The sequence below is a fragment of the Thermobia domestica genome, chromosome 8 (genome assembly GCF_964235325.1).
Source record: "Thermobia domestica chromosome 8, izTheDome1.hap1.1, whole genome shotgun sequence".
NCBI lineage: Eukaryota > Metazoa > Arthropoda > Insecta > Zygentoma > Lepismatidae > Thermobia > Thermobia domestica.
The window spans coordinates 132,227,676-132,247,201 of record NC_137461.1 but is presented as its reverse complement, the minus strand read 5'-3'; the positions used below and the strand labels follow the sequence as shown (position 1 = coordinate 132,247,201).

Here is a 19,526-nt window from a genome sequence, read left to right as displayed (position 1 = left end):
TCCTAAATATGTTTCAGCTTTCTTACGATAAAAGTTTAGAAGTTATTTTGTATTCCTTAGAGAGAAAACCGTATGAACATCATCTGCCATATATCGCTTTTTTTTTTTTTTTTTTTTGAAAATTTGTCTTACAGATATCCTTATTAGAGATATTTTACTGTAATACTTATTTAATACTTACTTTACAATTTGAGACTCACATTTGTTGAACTTAATAAAACATTAAAGGCAAAAACTAAATTTTCTTTAGTTTTGTTAGAAAAGTACATTGGAAGTCTCACTTAAATCACTCAAAAAAATGGTCAGAAGGATCGTCAGTATTTGTAATACACAAGTTCGCATCAGTACTTATGGTTTAAAATCCCCCGCTTTTCTAATTTCAAAATATGGCAACCCTATCCTGAGATCAAGATAAAACAAAAAGTATAGACCAACTTGGGTGCACAAATGCTTCCTTTTAGAGTTATAGGCTGCCAAAAACATGAATAAATGAACTTTATAGGTCCATAGCTCCAATATTATAGGATCTACCGTAGTCGGGTCAAGATTTTATTTAGGAACTAGTATGTGCCCTATCCAAATATCCAAGTTTCAGAATGATCCAAATATCCCATATGATCTTTTCGATGACATTTTCACTTCAGTAACTTGAACACACTTTCCAGTACTGTTTCAGGTTGAATTAGCAGTATAACCTTGTTTCCCATAGAGAAATCTGATTACAACCGAAGTGCAATGTAATCGTAATCGATTTCAAAGACATTGGCTTCTTGTTTCGGAAAAGAAAGAAACAGTGATAAGTAGTCTATTGTATGCAGGACACGACAGGAGAGATAGGGTCTAATATTTCTTTCAACAGCTGCGATGCAAGTAACTGCACGACCATCTTTCTTTGAAAGTCTGTTTGCAACAATATACGAAGCAGTTGAGAGAACTCTTGACAAAATAATGTTTTCTATTTTTCCTTAAGAAGTGATCGGAAGTTATTTTAATTTGATATGGAAATTGAATCAGAGCCATTGAAATGTAAGTCAGAGGATGTGTGTTTTTCTCCCCTTTCCCCTTCATCCCTCCCTGGTTCGATCCCCGACCAAGTAAGTTTGTGGTGGACAACATCGTGTCCGTGGGTTTTCTCGGCGTGCTCCCGTTTCCTTCCACATTCACATTCCATCATCATTCACTTGCCTTAATCATACTTCTACCTTAGCCTAACAGACATAATAGTAGGTCATTAAACTAAGATTTCACTTCATTTCATTCTCCTTTAGTCTTCGTTCTGTCATATGTAAAGTTCTCCCTTGTGCATAGCACCATGCCATGAGAGCATGTAGGGAATGTGCCCTCAGTCGTAGATGAATGTTGTACCACGCTTCGGCCGCATCCCCCCTCCAGGTATGCATTGAATCTGAGGTTGGTAATGCCCAGAGCCGCACGGCATCTTATGTACAAAATCACATATCGTAAAGTAACCAAGAGCAACAAATACCTGACATATGCATTTAGACCAATCCCCTTTAAAATCGGACAATTCATTCGAAAGTTATCGTAGCTTTCACACGCCTACGCCCAAAGTAAGAACAAATACTTGAATTCGGGAAAAATCCCCTTGTGGTATGGCAACCAAAACAATAGGTGTCTGGTGAAAGCAAACGAGAGCATTTTAAAATGAGTTCCATCAAAATCGGACAATCCGTTCGAAAGTTATCGTCGGATGCCACATGCAGACAGACAGGACGGCCTGTAATAGGGAGCTTTGCACCCAAAATTCTCAAGGTTTGTTTCACGACAATCTCAAATACTCGAAGGCATTCGAGCGCCAGATAGTAAATTTTCGAAACGGAAGTTTGATAAGTCTTCAGCCTTCTCGAATTTCCTTATCTCTAGCTATATCAGTAGCTGTCTCTATACAGAACTTTAAGTTAAACCCTCGAAATCATATGTAAAATTATTTTCCTGCCTGCCCCGTTATTGGCGCAATCGGCAAAGTGACTATTAGTAGACTAATGGTGTCTTGGATTCCAATTCCATTCAGGCGATGCATGTTTTCTCTTTCTCTCTTCTGACAGACTGCTTAAACCTTATACAGATCTGTGGGGAAGAAACTTTTACTTCACTTCATTGCTAAGGAGAGAAGTTTTAAAATGAACACTCTGCATATATGTAATACATATTATATACAACTATGATAACCTCGAATTCATTGTTTCTTCCGAATACTCCGATAATCCCGAACTTTTCAAAATATTCAAGCGACTCGACAAATGCGATCATATTGATATATTTCTGTATTTACTGCTTTCAAACAATTCGAGACTCTCGAAGAGTTCGAGTGTCTCGAAGTTGTCTAATGTTTCTTACATTTCGAGTGCCTCGAACACTTCAAGAGTCTCGAACATTTTGGGAGTCCCGAACATTTCGGGAGTCTCGATCATTCCGAGAGTCTCGATCATTTCGGGAGTCTCGAACATTTCAAGAGTCTCGAACATTTCGGGAGTCTCGAACATTTCGAGAGTCTCGAACATTTCGGGAGTCTCGGTCATTTCGGGAGTCTCGAAAGTTCGATAATTCGATAAAATTAAAATTCTTTATCGATGAAACGGTTTTGAAATTTTATCGAATTGTTATCGATTACTCGATTATCGGAACAGCCCTACGCCCACTGCACGTAGCTCGAAATATCTTTGCGGGGAGAGATATACTTTCGGGAACAAGCACGAGAAAGTCTTCTCATAAGAATATTAACATCAGTAGGCATTTGTGGTCCACGAACTGTCAAGCACCCAGATTGTGTGTATTTATGCAAATCGCGTGCACACGTACGCCTATAGGTTGGTCGTAATGGAATTATGTACTATGGCTGCGACGTAATAAAAGATAAAAGAAATTATAAAAGATAAAAGAAATTATCAATAGTAAATCTTAATATTGCTACCAGAAATTGGTATAATGAATTTTCATTTTGATTTGCTTAATTTTATTCCAAATTTATGTGACCTTCTCTCTTTATTAAAATTTTCATTTGGCCCCCTTTTGATTTGGCTCCTGTCTAGGCAAACAGCAATCGCGGCCTAGCCACCTGGGCCAGTCCGGGCCTGGATATCCGAAAATTTTGTCTTTGATCATTGCTATAGTGCACAGAACCTATCACTTCAGACGCTGGAGTTAGTATTTGAATCCACTCCCTTTATGAGTATATAAAGATTCAACCCTATGCTGCATGGCATCCAGTAAACTATCTGGCATCATGCGATATGGTGATACCACTAGTCAAACAACCTCAAATAACTTAAATTCGTTTGTGAGTATATTTTTCCCAGGTTTACCGTGTTTCATGAGATCAAATAAGAGTATATTTAACGAACACACTAGCTTACTGACAAGCTAATCTTCCAACTTTGTTGCGCAGTTCCTACGAGACTACAAATGCACTGTGGGCCAGAAGCAGAACCTGACTGGAAAAAAGTACTTTTGGCAACTATTTCTAATCTACACTCGAACAGCACAGTTTTGTTAAGTGATAACCAAAGTTTCTTGCTGCATATGAATGAACACATATAACAGCCTGTAGTGGTGGTCACAGCGCGTCAAAGTTGATAGTTCATTATCTGCTTTGTGGCGTATTGAATTCAGGTGATCTGAACGTAAAATTTGTGGTTTAATTATACACGTGAAAAGGCAAGGAACGTTCGCGAAATAAGCTATGAGTAAAGGCATGTATATCTACTTGCTGTTTGACGTAAGTTTTGTTTGATTGGTTTATTTTGCTTTACTGTAGAAGTATCTCTAGAGTACAAGTAATTACGCAGTAAAGAACTGTTATTGGAAATTCAAATTGACATTTAAAAATTACGTCCATATAGCGAGATTTTTCGTCATGGTCTAGTTTGATATATGTATTTCGAAATACAGTTGTGATCTACTGACTATTCCTGCCCGATTTTTATATTTATCTTATTTTCAAAGATAGGTGTAGAGGGCCGGACATGCTCGTCGTGACGCGCAAGGACCTGTACGAGGTGCTGCATTCTAAACCATCAAACGAAGCACTTTATAATTACGTTACGAACAAATATGGAATGGAAAGCCTTTCTGCAGATGTTCTTCGCAGTTTAAAAGTGACTTCAAAGGTGATTTCGAGAAGCGTTGGAAGTTGTGTAATAGAATGACTGATAGATTTTTATCCAAATATAATGATTGGTTGGAAAAACATATTAAGTTCTCTGATAAAGTTGTTATTACTTTCAAAACGAGGTCTCGAAGACAATAGCATAGGCCTCAGACGAGCAAATCAGGCAGACCTAGTAAACCCTTCGAAGATTCGAGAGCGAAATCGAAGAAAAACCGTGTACAGCCACTCGTTACAAAGAATTCTGAGCAAGAGCTGGTGTTGGCTACCCAAAGGTCATTGAGAACAACTGGAAAAAGAGATACCGCAGTTGTATTAGGAGAAATCACTCAAACGACACCTAAGAGAACAACAAAATACAAGAAGGCTTACCATTCGCCAAAACTCTATTGAAACACTTATTCTCCGGAGGAAGCCGTGGCACTTATTGTAGATAATAATTTATCTAAAAGACAGTACATCAATTTCAGACTAAGCGCAAAGGTAAAACATTGTGACATATATCCTTGTATAATGTGGTGCGGGAAGCAAAATTAAAGTGTTATCCCAGAGAGGAGAATATTATAGTTGCTGACATCTCAGCCGAAGTTAATTTACAAGCAATAATAGATCAGACAATTGAGCGCATCGTAACTTTGCAGAAAGATGTTATTAAACAGTGTATTAGAGATGGAGACATAATCAACTTAATGTGTAAGTGGGGTTGCGATGGGAGCAGTTGTCATAGTGTATATAAGCAGAAAGTTCAAACAGAAGATGAATCGAACAGTGTATATAGTGACTCAAATACTTTTGCTATTTCTTTCGTTCCCTCGCAGTTATATTCAACATCAGATGGGGAGGTTGACAAAGCAATTTTGTGGCAAAATCTCAGACCGTCATCACCTAGATTTTGTCGACCCATTAAATTGTTGTACCAAAAAGAGACAACTGAACTGTCGAGAAAGGAGGTTCTTTTAATGGACACGTAAATACGCAATTTAAATCCTACTAATGTACTGATTCAGGAGAAGGAAGTAAATGTTGTCCCTGAACTTGTGTTCACAATGATGGATGGGAAGATGTGCAACTCTGTAACAGAAACTTAATCTCAAACGTGCTATATATATGGATCTACTCCTAAGAATATGAACTATATTGAATTACGAACAAAAGCGATAGATAGGAGAAGATATGGATTTGTAATCTCCCCCTTATATGCTTGGATCCGATTTTTCGAATGCCTAATTCACATAGCTTATTGGTTGGACATTCACAAATGGCAGGTTAGAGACCCCGTATACAATTCAAATTCCCTGCACGGAAGGAGCAAATTATTCAAGAGTTCCGAACGAAAATGGGATTAATTGTAGATCAGCCTAAACCTGGAGGAGTAGGAAATTCTAATGATGGAAACATAGTGTGGGGTTTCTTCCGAGATCAATCGCAATCCGCTGAGATTACAGGAATTAATGAAGATCTGATTCGGCGATTTGGTATTATATTGCGAACTATATCATACGATTTTCCAATTAATGCAAAGATTTGATGAATTCACATTAGAGACTACCAAACTGTATCTTAGTTATATCCACGGTTCTTCATTCCGGTTTTTGTTCATAAAATTCTAATTCATGGAGGAAGAATTATTGAGACAGCCATCTTGCCTATTGGAATGCTCTCCGAAGAAGCTCAAGAAGCAACACATAAGCACATTACAGCAGATAGGGCAGCTCATGCAAGGAAAACTTCTCGGAAAGAGAACATTCGCGATGCATGGAACATGCTCCTCCTCAGGTCCGATCCTATCATTTCAAGTCAATTTTCTTTCCGAAACAAAAACAAAAACTCATTCCCCCTCGATGTCAGGAAGTTGCTTACAGAACCTGCTATTAAATGATGCACATCTCAGGGTGGTAAAGTAGGACATGGCCAAGATCGCGATGGTGATAACTGTGATGATGGTAACGATGACGTCGATGATGATGATAATAATAATAATAACGATGCAGACGGCAACGACGAAGACTACAGTGATGAGTTCTAGGCCTCTGGAAGGATGCTTTCTCTTCAATCTTTGCAGGTAAAATATATTATTGTTCTATTTCGCTAATTATTATTGTTCTTTTTATCTTTTAGCTCATTATTTCTCTCTTACGTATCGTTTCTCAGTTGTTTTGAATATATCGTAGTCACTTATGGCACCGAGTAATAATTTTACTGGTATAGTGATCATATATTGCATGTATAGGTGGAATACTATTTTTTTCCAGTCAGATTCTGCATCTGGCCCACTGTGGAATGAAATAGAGGAAGGAGAGGAGAAAATAACAATATTGGATGTACTAAATTGGAATAGAAAATAGTTATAATACTGACAAAAATACTGAGGTATGTGATAGAAGGCAAAACGCTTCAATTGATTCGTGGTATTTAGTCGATAACTTATAGCTCATGATCAAGGTAAATGGAGGCTTCTCATTATTAGGCAAATAATTCTGTTAAATACCAAACAAAACCAATACCAATACCAATAAAAACAAAATAGCAATTTAGATGATATGTTGAATTGTCTCTTTCGCATCATGAAATTCAGTGCCACCATGAATCTGTTAGACATTTTGGACCTCTGGTCCTGGGTTGCCTCATAACCCGAATGTCTATCTACTAGATTCATTGTAATGTTTATCTAGATCTGACTTCATATCTTCAAAATTTCGGTGACACTTAAGGAGGGGACAAAAATAAATGGCCAAAATCTTCATTAGTTTTAATGGCATTTTGGGTCGTCTATTTCTATCCCGTGCTTTATTCCGATGATCCAATGTGCATTGTAGTACTCAATTCGATGTCAATGTACGTCAAAAAGCCACTTTTAGCCGTCTGTAGGTGTAGCGTTCTGCTGCCCGCATCCCTAAAGTACCTCATATGTGTTCAATAGCATTAAGTTTCTGATCATATAAACTGAACTGTATCTTCACTGGAGGAAGATGTCGACGAAAAAGATTCTATGTAGACCAGTAGTATAATCCATGACAATAAATTCAATACCAACAGCAGACCTAAACTTCCTCACATACTACTCTTGAACCTTATTTCTTTATATTTGAGCGGTGAGGAAACTGTCCTTGATGCGAAACTCGTTGCTGGTATCGATTTTTATGAGGCCCCATCAGTAACCCATTCTCCTTTCAGATGCAGATCGATTAACTTACGATCATCTTACTTTACGGATGAGTTTGAAGAAACCATTGCCAAAGCTGTTCGTTGGAATTAATTTCATAAACTTCACAAAAATTTTGGCACACACACACATGGCTTTAGATATTCTGCTGTGCCTGGCTTCCATTCGACCAATTGCTTTCCGTTTCACTGAAAGATCTAAATCAGCCCTGGCAACGGCGAGCAGATAGTGAAAACTCTCCTCGTGAATGCTCACGAGCATTCTACGTGCAAATACCGTTGTTCGTGCTTCGTGCACCTTCGGGTTTCGTCCTTACAGGAGCGGAAGTGTTGTCAACCTTGGCGGTAATCACTAGCTTACCAAATAAAAAAAGTATGTATGGTAACTGATTGCCATTTAGTGTAAAGTGTTTTTTACAATGTGGTAACCGTTAACTATAGACAACACAAACTTGTAACAGCAATCAAATGATAAACTATGTACGTTACTTTTCTTCTTTTTTCTTTCCTTTTGTTAAAGAAGGATGTGGTGGAACCAAACCATCGCTTGGGGGGCACGGTGGCTCAGTGGTAGAGCGTTCACCTCCGGTGCTTGGGTCCCTGGTTCGATCCCAGCTCGCGCCGTGTGGACTTTATGGTGGACAAACACCGTGCTCGTGAGTTTTCTCGGGATTCTCCCGTTTCCTCCCACTTTCTTCATTCCACCATTTCACTCGCTTCTCATAGTCATCGTCTCCTTTAGCCTATCCGACATAAGCGTGGGACGTAAAACTCAAAGATTTTCAAACCATCGCTTACATTTATAAATATATATATATATATATATATATATATATATATATAATCAAGTTCTTAATCCGAGTGTGGGTTTGTTATATTATGTTGTTTCGCTTTTTAGGAAAAGAGATAATCTGTTGATACGAAAAAAATACTACAGCACTTGTTTGTAATTATCTAAGTATTATCTCCAGAAAATTAGCTTATGCATGTATGTATGTACGAATATGCTTAGCAAGGGGTTGGTTGTGCAGATTAGAAGCCACTATTACACTATCAATAGGAAGAATAGTATTTCTTACTCCACTTTTAAAGTTACTTTGATCGCAAAGAAACAAACAAAATATTAAGAGAGCCAAAGAGATATTCCATTTTTAAGAGTGGCCATTAGTGACTACCATTAGTGTGTTTTTTTTTAAAAACAAGGAGTGTCTTTTTAATAATGAAAAATATATTGGCTAGTTGCTTGCCGGTGGCTTGCTAAAAATGAAAAAGAATGTTAAATCATATCAACGACTGAAGCTACACGCTTGTCTTTCTTCGATAGTTACTGACTGATTTTGAAAGTCACAATGTTGTAGCCCTACTGTAACAGCGTAAGCTCGGAAGGAAACGTTCCAACTGAATGATACGAACAATTATTCCCAATGTCTTGAACATGAAATGTGGGTTGCACGGATAACGCTTAAAGTGGGCTGGACTGCACTGGAATTTCCTTCCGGCAAATTAGTGTTTGGTCGGAATTCAGTTCTTCTATGTAATTGTCTCTTAACAACATTTGAACATTTCTTTTAGATAATAATAAGTAACTAACTCTATGGCCTATGGAACCCGAAGGTTCAATGCCGCGTTTACAAAATATTTCCACTAACTTCAGTCCTTAGCCAACTGGATCCAGTTTCTCCACGCCTAGGTCTTCCTAGTGGTCTTCTTCCAACTGGGTTTTCACTTAAAATTATGAAAGCGTTTCTAATTTCTTCCATTTTGGCTACATGGCCTGCCCACCTGAGCCTTCTACACTCAATGACCCTAACAATGTTAGATGAGCGGTATAAACTATGCAATTCCTCGTTATGAATTTCCTCCAATCCCCATTTTCATCCCTCTTTGGTCCGAATACTACTACTACTACTACTACTACTATTATTATTATTATTATTATTATTATTATTATTAGTAGTAGTAGTAGTAGTAGTAGTAGTAGTAGTAGTAGTAGTAATAATACGCATTATTATTATTATTATTATTATTATTATTATTATTATTATTATTATTATTATTATTATTTTCAACCTCCCGTCGTTCTGCTATCAATCTAGCAACGAAAGGCGTTTACAATTTAGCAAACGTGAAGCGAGTGACAAGTTATAGACCGAGTGCTAATGTAATACAACATTACGAATTGTGTAAGCAAACTAAAAAGGTCTGAAACAATTCGTTTTCGATTTTTGCAGTCGTTTTTACGTCTGTAAGCTGACATGTTTAAAATTAGTTTCTTTCTTTCGTTCTTTCTTGTTCATTTGCTAGTTACTTCAACGCTAACTGTAACCTCTATCATGCGTCTTCCTCGACCAAAAAACGTACCAATTTTATTTCCTGCAGTTTTTTCGCGTCACTGCTTTCGAAATGGGGAGGGGGAGAGCACAACCTGCACATTTCACGCTTGCGTTTGCTCAATGCTTCAACATCGTGCGAATTTCTGACCAGGCTTGGCCGTAGGTTTTTTGCTATCATGTGTGGTTGGCAACACTTATCGGATGCAGTGGAAGGGGTGAAGCTACGAACACCTGTGCTCACCTGTTCTTGTCTCCGCTCGTGCTCGCTCACGCTTCTGCTCCGGGAGCCAATTCATGGACAGGCCTGATCTAAATAATATATTTGATCTATGGCGTAGTATGCTTCTTTCCATTAAGACGCAGAGAACCATCAAATATGTACGCAGGAATTTATTTTGGGAATTCAAAGATTTTCAGGATGCTCCAAATTCAATATGAGTATAAATTATATCAATATTTGTAAAATTACCTCTAAAATTAGACTAAATTTAGAGGAAAGTCGGGATTTCGGGCTGTCCGAACTCCAGGATTCACCCTCTGTGTACTTCCTTGGTAACCATAGTACGTCATTATTACGTCTCCTTCCACTGAGGATTGACGTTTATGTATCCTTACTTCTGTTTGTACGCAGTTACACTTCTACGCATTGTCAATCAATTATTTTCACAGTTGTATGTTTATGTCATATATATCTGACTAAATGTAATAAGCCTTTTGACACCCTTTTAGCAAGTAGTATATTTTCAGACCAGTTTTAATGGAAAACAGTAATGTTTCCTTCAGGGAAAGGCTTTTGCGATGTTTGACATGTATGACATGTCAATATTTCACCTACTGCGTTAGATCCGAGACAACTGTAATGGTTAATATCGACATTTAATATAACAAGAATTAATAGTCTTAGTAATTGACATAATTTACATATATTACCGGTTTTCTATGATAAAACGGTGCTTTTAAATTGCCTATATAAGTGTTTTATCATAAATAAATAACATTTTTGCAAAGGTTTTATGTTTTATTTCAATGGTTTCTTAGAGCGTAAATATTTGTTCTTTTTCATTTATAAGTAAGTAATAGAAATAACGTATTTATGTGCTCACACAGTAGAGTTTAAAAAATACAAAGGTAAGTTTCAGACAGAGATCGTAGCCAAAGTCTTCTTTACATATATTAACATCAGTACAAGGTATGACTACGGTAATACTTTTCTGTAGTTTATGGTAGACCAACATTGTGTCTCAAAGTAATTAATATTATTCCAAAGTCTCCAATATACGTATATGAATTTCAAAGTGATTACCGTGCAATTCCGCTATGAAATTTGAAAAGAAAAGTATGCTGGTCGTACTTATCAGCCACACTGAATGTTATTTTAAAAATTCCTGATGTATCCCATGGACGCCCGCAGGGGAGGGCACTGACCCCTCTAAGCTTTGGAACCTAAATGTGATTTTTGACATGTCTGACCAAGAATATCTGTCAATGAAGAATGGTATTAATATATTAGACGAGTTATCTTTCTTTGACACATTTAAGGACTTTTTAAATATACCAAAATTAGTTAATCGACTTCTTTGTCTTTCGTATATAAATTTGTACACAGAGTGTGTCAACCGGCAGCAGCTAAGGTTATTTTCTTTAAACTTTGTTTCATTTATTGTCATTGTACAAACAGATAAAATGTCTGGATTTTAATTTTGAGTTTGTCTAATTATGCTCCAAAGGTATATGGAAGAATTATAAAGATATTGTAAGATTTAAACATTTTCAAATGAATGTGTTTGCATTCTTATCTGATTATGTAAAATATATTTTCTTCTTCATTTCCTGATTTTCTTGTTCTTTAGAGACCACACATGTTCACCTAATAGGCACCTGTGAGAACCCATTCAATAAACTACTAACAGAGCTCAAACTAATAGTATATAAACTAATACTATGTATGCCGTCCCATTAAAGGAATGATTGGGGTTTAATTCCGTACAAGGCATCCATTAAATATAATCTTGCAAATATGAGAGTACTGTGAAACATGACACAAACATTTGCCCTCCCCTGAGAAATTTTCTGGGGGTGCCCATGATGTACCCATTACTCAAATCTTAGTTTTAAAAGTAAGAATGCAGTTGATTAACGTAACTCAAATCAAAGTTTTGAATTCTACTGCAAGATAAGTCAGCAATTAGCATTTCAATTAATTAACTAAGGTTTAATTCACTGCTCTACAATGATTTTGCTGTTTGGAAACTATTAAGGTTTTCTTAATGTTTTTGACCTGAGAAATCCAAAACTGTAGTTTGTTTTGCTCTATCACGTAGAGTTTTCTTAAAATAGATGAGAGGGGGAGAGGAAAATAACCGTATAAATATATATTTCGGAAGAAGTACTGATTATAATTACAAATATAAAGAGATACTTTCGATGCCATAGCCTTCTAATTATCTTTGAATTTGTAATAAAAGACGTGCAGTTACTTACTCTGCTAACATTGAAAAAATATGTACTGTATCTGGTAGCACTGAATGATATCACAGCGCGTTACACATAGGAAACGCAATAACAGCGCTGTGTAAGCTGTGATTCCGAGAACTATAATGCAGAGGAATGGAGGCTATTCATTGATTCCAACAAGAGACGTTTGAATGGTCTGCTTCTTCACAACAGCAACCAACAACTCTCTGTATAGGTATACCCATTATTTATTCTGTACATTTAAAGGAAATTTACGAAAATATGGAAATGTTTTTAAAAAAATAAAATAGGAGGATCATCAGTGGTTATTGTGCGGCGATCTGAAGGTGATATGTATGCTTCTTGGACAGCAGTAAGGGTACACCAAATATCCATGCCACATTTTGCGAATGGAACAGCAGACAACGCTATAAACACTGGACTCAAATTAACTGTCAGCGAAACCCGCAATATAGGAAGTAAAAATGTGAAAAACATCTGCCTCGTAGACCCTTCACAAGTCATATTACCACCTTGCATATTAAACTGCGCCTAATGAAACAATTTGTCAAATGTCTGAATAAAGATGGGCAGTGCTTCCAGTGTCTAGTGACAAAATTCCCAGAACTTTCCAGTGCTAAGTTAAAAGAAGGAATACTCATCGGTCCTCAGATCAGTCAGACTTTGAACATTGTATAACAAGTGTTGAAAAGGAAGCATGAAGTGCATTCAGGGACGTGTGTCATAATTTTCTCGGGAACAACAGACATGAAAATTACAAGTACATTGTGTCTAATATGCTCCAGAAGTTTAAAAGATTAGGGAACAAAATGAGTCTTAAGATTTATTTTTTGTATTCACATTCAGACAGCTTTCATTTTAACTTCGGTGATTAAAGTGAAGAACAGTATGAAAAATTTCACCAGGACATCAAAACAATTAAATTCCACTATCAGGGACGTTGGAGAACAACTATGTTGGTGAATTATTGTTGGAACGTTGGTACGTGAAGATTCACGAACTACTCACAAAAGGAAGTCTAGTTTTAGGAACTTCCAAGTGAAAAAAAAACAGAGACAAAAATGAGGTCAGTTGTTTATCAATGACCTTCAGCGACGTAAATACGCTAGTTGTCGCCTGGGGCAAGAACGCGCCTTAGCACCCCCCCCTGACTAACCAAACCAAAACGCTCCCCCAAATATTTGCCCAATTTGGGACCTCCCAATCCGGCGCCCGGGGCACAAGCCCCGTTTGCCTCCCTAGTTAGACTACTGATGACCCTAATTATTTAGAATATCGATGTTCAGATTAGTTCTGACGCAAAATAATGTTCCTTTGTTAGAAATATATAGTCATAATGTTACTCTATACTAGCAGCGTTGCTGTGTAAATAGTACAATATACGCAATCATGTTTTCCGATTTGTGAAAACCCTGACGTGATAGGGAAAAACTGATTTCATTTTCGTAATTAGCAACCTCAAATTATATAAAATCAGGTGTCAAATCAAAAACAGCTTTCAAAAAGTTTCATTTTGTCGAGCAGTGTTATGATTAGCAGAAAAATCCATTCGTTGCGCAGAAGAATTAAAAAAAAAATGAAATTAAATCTCTTAGTTTTACGTCCCAATATTATGCCACGTCGGCTATAGGGAACGGTGATGATGAGAATGAATGGAATAACCCCGAAACTGAAGAACAATGAGAAAACTCATGCACATAATGTTTGTCCACCACAAATTCCACTTGATGCGAGCTAGGATCGAACCATGGACCCCCTTGCACCAAAAGTGAATGCTCTGCTGCTGAGCTACCGCCGCTATTAGGAAGAATTAGGTTTGTGGGAAATATGTTATAGGTTAATTTTAACCCCCTTCCCTAACTCTTCTTAGGGCACTATTTCAATCAAGATGAAATGAAAAAAATTCAATCCAAGAACTACTATATTTTTAAGAAATCATTTCAAATGCTTGCCCAGATGTTCTCATTTTTCTCATCCTTTGATAAAAGTCAGCAATTAGAAACAGGTATTTCTCTTCTCTTATGACGACAGCGTAATCATACGACAGTGTCTCAGCTCATCGTCGATATTCACGCTCTTTAGTCACGGTGCCTGTGAGCAACTTTTACCTCGGATAGGGTATGCATCACACTTTGCATGGACTAACCTTCAATGTTATGATGTGACATTAAAATGATACGGGTCACCACCGAAAGAAAATCCAGGAAAACTATATTAAAGACAACGATTTTAGCTCACTTTCAAGCTCTTGACAACTCCTACGTCGTAAAACATGAATTATGGAATAACCTTAAAAAAACGTAATCTCGAAACATTGACAAGCACGGAATTAAATTCATTATAATCTATATATATAAAATTGAAAATCACTATGTTTGTGACTCTAAATCTCCTGAACCACCCCACTGATCTCGATCAAATTTGTAACGTGGATGAGTTTCAAGGCTGGGCTGGTTTTAGGCTATTCACTTTGATGGTAGAACTGAGGGGAGGGGCGTAAAAAATAAATAAAACTTAGTAACTCCTGAACCACTTGACCGATCTTGAACAAATTTTCAACACAGATGACTTTCAGGCCTGGGATCGTTTTTATGATTTAAATTTGAAGGAGCAACGTGGGGGAGGAGAAGAAGGGTGAGATATATAAAAATCAATTTACATAAGACTGAAAGTGACTATTTTTGTAACTTAATAACTCTTGAACTATCTGACCGATGTCAATCAAATTTTCAGGATATATGAGGTTTGGATCTGGAAACATTATAATACTTTCACGAAAAACGGTACATCCTAGGGAAGGGGGGAGGAGATGGGGACGTATAAATAAAAACTAGTAAAACCTAATAACTTTTGAAACACTCAACCAATCTCGATCTAATTTTTTATATACATGAAGGTCGGGCCTTGAGTGTTTTTTTTTTTACCGTTTCACTTTGACGAGCCAACGTAGGGGAGGGGGAGGGGGAAATATAGGTAAAAAAATAAAATATAAATGACTGCCTTTGTGACTTCAATCTTGAACCACCCGACCAATCCAAATCAAATTTTCAACATACATGAGTTTAGGGGCAGGGATTGCTTTAGGCTATTCACTATGACGACGTAGGGGGGAAGAGGGGGGGAGAAATTTTAAAATGATCAAAAATGACCGATATTAATGTTGAATCCATGGTTTTTGGGGTCGATGAGAGAAACAGTGACATTTCTGATGCTGTTTGAATCCAAGTTCACCCTTGATAGTTAAGGGGAAGGAGGGTATAACGTAGGGGAGGGTGATAAACATTTAAAATTATCGAAAATGAGTAATATTAGTGTCGAATCCATACTTTTAGGAATAGCTGAGATTAGCAGTGACAATTCTGATGCCGTGTGCCTCAGCACGGTGGAGGGGGAGCTATACATAATAACAATGATTGAAAATGACCAATATTAGTGTCTAATCCATAGTTTTCGGACCCATTCAGTTGACATTTCCGATCTGGTTTAAATCCAAAATCAGCCCCGCCACTTAGGGGAGGGGGAGCAAGAGATATATAAAAATGATCGAAAATGGCCACTATCAGTGTCGAATTTATAGTTTTCTGGGTCTCTTAGATAAACAGTGATACTTTTGATCCCGTTTAAATCCAAATTCAAACCCGCAACTTGGGGGAGGGAGAGATATTTAAAAATTATCGAAAATATCCAATATTAGTATATATATATATATATATATATATATATATATGTGTGTGTGTGTGTGTGTGTGTGTGTGTGTGTGTGGTCAAAAATGACCGATATTACTGTTGAATCTATAGTCCTTGCGGTCGCCGAGATGAACAGTTACACTACTCATGCTGTTTATTCCATTTTCAGCCCCGACACTTGGGAATGAGGAGGGGTGACATACATTAAAATGATCGAAAATGAGCAATATCCGTGTTGAATCCATAATTTTCAGGATCAGTAAGATGAACATTGATACTTACGATGCAACATAGATCCAAATTCAGCCATACAACATACAAAGATGTGCATTTAAATTATTTATTTCAACCCAGCGAAGCGGGTAATATATGCTAGTAATATCTGCTAGTAATATTTTAAATATTAAACACTTAATGTTAAATAAAGGTAGATAATTCCTAACATAATTTGGAATAGTATAATACAATACATATACTATAAAAGGATACATAATTATTCATTTTATTTTCTCTTTCAGGTGATAAATTCTTATGGTAGATCAGCGTTATTTCTTCGACCAGAATACCTTAGGCAAATATCTTCCATGACATTATGTTTCTCTTTTCAGGTCCAGGTAAGTATCTTGAAGTCACAGTATCTTCCTTCCTTTCTCTATAGGTCTCAAAGCGGTATGTGGGATAGGCGTAGTAGTGTAGCTGTAGATAAATAGCTTTCTCTTCCATCTCTCTTTCATAATATCATTATCATTGTCATTATTACATTAATATTTGTTTAAATAATTCATTATTTAAAAAATCATCATAAACTTTTATATATTCGTATTAGGAACATATGTAGTTTTCAATTTTCATCATTAGCTTCATAATTATTTTACTTTATCTACCTCTGTAGACACATTTAATTCATTAACAGGTATTTCTGTTTTCAGAAGTATGGAGTTAAGCAATACATCAATTCTGATACAGCTTCTACTCTTGAAAGGCTCATCTACAAATCAGCGAAGATGGTACAGATGGTACACCAGACGTCGATATTACTACGAATTTTGTATGGACATTATGAATAAACAAGCTTTACGATGAACAATGACATCGGGTCTAGAAAAGACCCAAAACCTGACTTGGATGGGCCCAAAATCTCTTAGAACTGCATAATACTGTTATTTATCATAGTACACAAAAACAGGTAACTTAATTCCCTTCTATAAAAAGGGCCTAAATTTACTTGTTGCAGATTCTCCTCAGTACTACTAACAAGTAAAGGGCACAAATGGATGAATCGAGTTGCAGGATAAGACGTAGGTGCCTGATAGAGGATGTGAATAGTTATATGTATAAAGTTATAGCGGCCGAGCGCCTTAAGAAACGAAGGAGGAGAGGATCAAAGTTGGTCGGAGAAGGGCTATGGTATGTTATTGAAATACATCAAATAAATTGTTGAATCGTAAAAATAGTTTAAGATAGATTATTTATGTCAGTTTATTTATGTCAGTAATACATTATACATTTTTCTGTTTCTTCCTCTGATGTAAAAGTGATGTCATCGAATGTCAGGCCTACGCTCACAATATTACAAATAAATTTGCTGACATAACAAACTAATTAAATATCTAATAATTAAATAAATATTTTTTTGGATACATTAAGATCTTGGAAAATGAAACAATTAATTACAACATGAAACCATCAAACAGAAACAAAATATTGGGACTAGTATACAATTGTAATGAAGCGATTCTTTACATGATTCGGATGTCTCTCCTAATATTGGGCACCTTATAAAAACAAAAACAGATTGTATGTACGTAGTAACTGACTAGTTTTTTCCCATAAAAGCGTAATTTTCGAAACAGCAGGGGAAATTGTTACGTATTTTTAATCAGTTTACACAGGCACAAGTCCGGGGGTTCGCCCCCTTTCGAAACCAGAAATGAAAAAAAAATTAAGGAGCGATGAAAACAAAAGAAACAAGAAAAAGAAGAATCAGCCATTTACTTAAGTAAAATAACAATGTTACAAAAGATAATCCATCAAATCATGAAGTATAATTTCGTGTTAATAAAGAAAAATTAGCAATATATTTTAAAGTTTTCTGGCTTAAGCGTTTGAATCATCTCTGCTATACATTTGCCAATAATATTTCTAACATTATACTAATGCTATTTTCACATAACCTAGAGTCAGTAATGTGTATAATGTAACAGTTCTCTATAACGTTCCGTTTTGTTTTCCATCTTTGCGTCGTATGTTCATACGTCGTGGCTAATAAGCGGGATATCCTGGAAAAGTCAGGGAATTTGAAATTTCTAGAAAAGTTACGGAATTCTCAGAATTTCTGCTACTAGTCAGGGAAATTTCAACTTTTCGAAAAATTAGTGCCATTCTGTAATAGTGTGGACATTTCCTATCATAATTTTTATTTCAGAAACAGTTTTCTGCTGCTCCTTTAACTTGTCTTTTGAAACAAACAGTAATTGACGAAATAACAAAAACAAAAAGTTATGTGGAAAGAAAGTTCTGTTAAGATTTGACTCACGCAGATATTGTAAAATATTTTACAAGACATTATTGCATATGTACTTTTTTATAATAGTTGAGATCATTATGAAAGGAAAATTGTGATATTTGAATGAACAGAGGAAGGAACGTAAATATTGTAAAATCTTTTTCAATACTTTTTGTATTCTTTTACTCGAGATTTCTTTATAATTTGTTATTAAAATACTTATTAACATATCCTCATTTTATTGTCCTAACAAACTAATATACGTTGCCAGTAAAATAATTTAGAATGATCGAGCTCTTGGTGTGATAACCACAGTTTTTTATGTCACGGACTCCCCATTACGAAATCCTGGCTACGTGCGTGGTTTAAGTGTCATGTTTCATCCTAACTAAATGGGACTCGTGAGATAATTTATTTCTGAAAATAATGTTGGACTCACTTCTCTCTTTTTAAGAGACGCTTCAATGAAAATGGTGTGTTAAACACTCATCTTGAGGACAGTGCTATGTTCAAAAATTAATTTCAAACGGTTCGACCGTTTTTTGTTTTGTTTTTTATGAAGATTTAAGAGGCAAAATCGATTTTATTCTTTCTTATCTAGATTTGGGGACGAATAATTAACAGTGGTTTCTGTCTGTAAAACTGTAAATCCCTTAAACCCTTTTGTGACCACATACTGAATTATATTTGTTTAAAATTATCACTGGCAAGGTCTGAGGAGCTAGAATTGTTCGTCAATACGAAAAGAAAATGCGTGACCAAAATATTTAACCGGTGCATGAATTGGAAGCAAAGAATGTGGAATATAAGGGAAAATTGTTGTATTATGAGAGTAAAATTCGCTTTTCCTATAATTATCTTTTCAGCGTTCTGCAGAAGATAACACTTAAATTTCTTTGTAAAATCGGAACAAAAATAAAAGAAAAACCAAAATTGATAAATCGAGGTAAGTACCTGGTTCAAATTTCTAAACGATACCATAATTTATCTGAACTTTTATTGCTAATCTTATGGAACATGAAAAGGATACGAATATTTAAGGTGTCATAAAGCAACAAAATGACCTTCTGGTCTCCCTCTTACATTGGTTTAAGAATATCTACTACATTGATAAATTGTTTTGCTTTGTATTCACCACAATTAATTAAATTGGCAGGTAACAGAGAATGGGAATGGAGACTATATTGTCGCTGATTAATTTGGATGTTGTTAATAATGCACCGTATTGAACTCCGCTT

The 19,526-nt window shown here is 36.1% G+C and overlaps 1 protein-coding gene across 1 annotated transcript in view; it reads left to right on the top strand.

Moving 5' to 3' along the window:
* The window catches only part of LOC145692307 (putative glutamate receptor), a 65,396-nt gene that overhangs the window by 26,402 nt on the left and 19,468 nt on the right, over positions 1 to 19,526 (top strand). Inside the window, exon 2 of the mRNA XM_081767604.1 lies at positions 16,391 to 16,396. Coding sequence (XP_081623730.1) covers positions 16,391 to 16,396 — 6 coding nt within the window. The remainder of the gene's footprint in view (positions 1 to 16,390; positions 16,397 to 19,526) is intronic.